This window comes from Dichomitus squalens (assembly GCF_000275845.1).
Source record: "Dichomitus squalens LYAD-421 SS1 unplaced genomic scaffold DICSQscaffold_246, whole genome shotgun sequence".
In the NCBI taxonomy this organism is placed as follows: Eukaryota; Fungi; Basidiomycota; class Agaricomycetes; order Polyporales; family Polyporaceae; genus Dichomitus; species Dichomitus squalens.
In genome coordinates, this window is record NW_006767128.1 from 914 (window position 1) to 2746 (window position 1833).

Sequence of the window (1833 nt, forward strand, 5' to 3'; positions counted from 1 at the left end):
GATGACGCCCTCGGCGACCATCTTGCGCAAGTTCGGCGGGTACGCGTGTCCCATCCGCCGGTGGAACTCCAGGTCCGACATTGCCATGGCAGCTGTGCGGGGCGCCTGCGGAGTTGTTACGGGCTGCACACCGTGCAGTGGGAAAAGGCCGTTACGTTGCATTATGGGTCGAAGCAGGTTGCCAGCGGGTGTGGTGATGCGGCAGCCATCTCGGGAGAAGGACAGCTGGAATCCGGAGTTTACGAGGCAACTGACGGAAACAAGTGAGACGGGCATTGCTGGGGCATAGAGGACGCGACGTAGTGTAAACTCGTCGAAGTTCTGTGTACCGTAGCGTAAGGTAACACGAACATCTCCCTCACCCGTAGCGTGAAAAATTCGGCCATCGGCGGACTGAATCGGGACAGGCTCGATTTCGCGGAATACAATGAAGTTCTTGCGGCAAGGATCGAAATGGCGTGAGGCGGCGGAGTCGATGAGGCGAGTGTAGCGGTCAAGCGGCAAACGCTGTGCGGAAACCTTCGAGAAGTCGGTTGCGACAATGTGTGCTGACTCCCCCCAGAACGTATACGCAGTAAGCTGGTCCGCATTGTCAACGCCGGATACATTAGGTGCTACGGCGGACTTCGCATGCTCGCTGTTCGAATTCCCGCCGCTTTCCGACTGATCCTTCGAGTCCTTCCCTTTCCCCTTGCCTTTCTTCCGACGTTTCGGTCCCTGGCCTTCTCGTCCGCCGCCCTTGCTCCAGCACTCCGCTTTCGTGTGGCCTTCCTTGTTGCAGTTGAAGCACTTGATAGTGCCGCCGCGCGCCGCCATTGCCGTTGGGTTCGAGGAGTCGTCACCGTTGAGCGCCACTTCATCACGCGCGATCTCGGTGATGGCATTGATGAGGGCTGTTGGGGTGAGGGTGACGCCAGTGGAGTGGGCGGAGGCTTGAATGGCGCGGATAGAGGGACGGTAAGAGAGCGGGAGGATGCCGAGGATGAAGACCTTGTACTGCTCGTCTGAGAGCGTACCACCGGCCGTCGCGTACTCTGAGCGAAGTCGCGCAAGCTGGGTGAGGACCGGTCGGGGGTCGCCTCCCTCCTCGCATCGGAGCTGGTGCATGCGGTTGAGGATGTTGACCTGAACGAAGTCGCCTTGGTTGTCATACTTGGCAGATACAAGCGCCCATGCCTCGTTGGCACGGCTCTTGGAGGCAATGTCGAGCTTGAGGGACTCGGGAACCGTCTGGAAAAGGAGTGTCTTGATGGTCGAGTGGTTGCCCAGCCACTTGTCGACCGCCGTCTCGTTCCGTTCGTCGGCATCGGAGTCCACACCAGGAGCCGTGGGCGCTTGCGGAACGCGCTCCGTACCCTCGAGGTACCGCCGGAGGCCCTTCGCGTAAACGGCGGCTAAGAACTGGGCCTTATATAGGACCCAATTCGAGCCGTCCTCGTTGAGCGCCGGGATCTTCGAGCTCGTAGTGGCCTCGGTTTGCGATAGGGGGTCGGGTACAATCTTGTGGATGTCGGCCATGGTGTGTGTGAGCGGCAGGGCTCATAACCTATTAACGGGGTTACGAGCCGACTACGGTAGGATCTAATGTAATCAGTGCCTCAGTGGGGAAAAGACTCAGTATTGTATAACTAGGTACCTAATGTAATCTACATGGCGAGGACATGGTCAGTACATATGGGCATACAGCATAGAATATCTAGAGGGCTCACTGTCACGGACGTTGGACAGACGCCCCTTTTTGCCGCCCATTCCCTTCCCTTTGACGCCCACCTTCCATTTCCGGACCGTTTCCTTTCCTAGCTCATCCCAGTTTGGACACTGTAGATACGTTCC

General features: G+C 58.2%; 1 protein-coding gene across 1 annotated transcript; it reads right to left on the reverse strand.

Annotated features, from left to right (window-relative positions):
- Positions 1 to 339: 339 nt before the first annotated feature.
- On the reverse strand, positions 340 to 1518 carry DICSQDRAFT_73933 (uncharacterized protein; the record flags this gene model as incomplete). The annotated part of the gene is made up of 2 exons (XM_007371756.1): positions 340 to 548; positions 1017 to 1518. Coding segments are annotated over 2 exons (711 nt in total), but the record flags the coding sequence as incomplete, so codon positions are not given.
- Between the last annotated feature and the right edge of the window lie 315 nt (positions 1519 to 1833).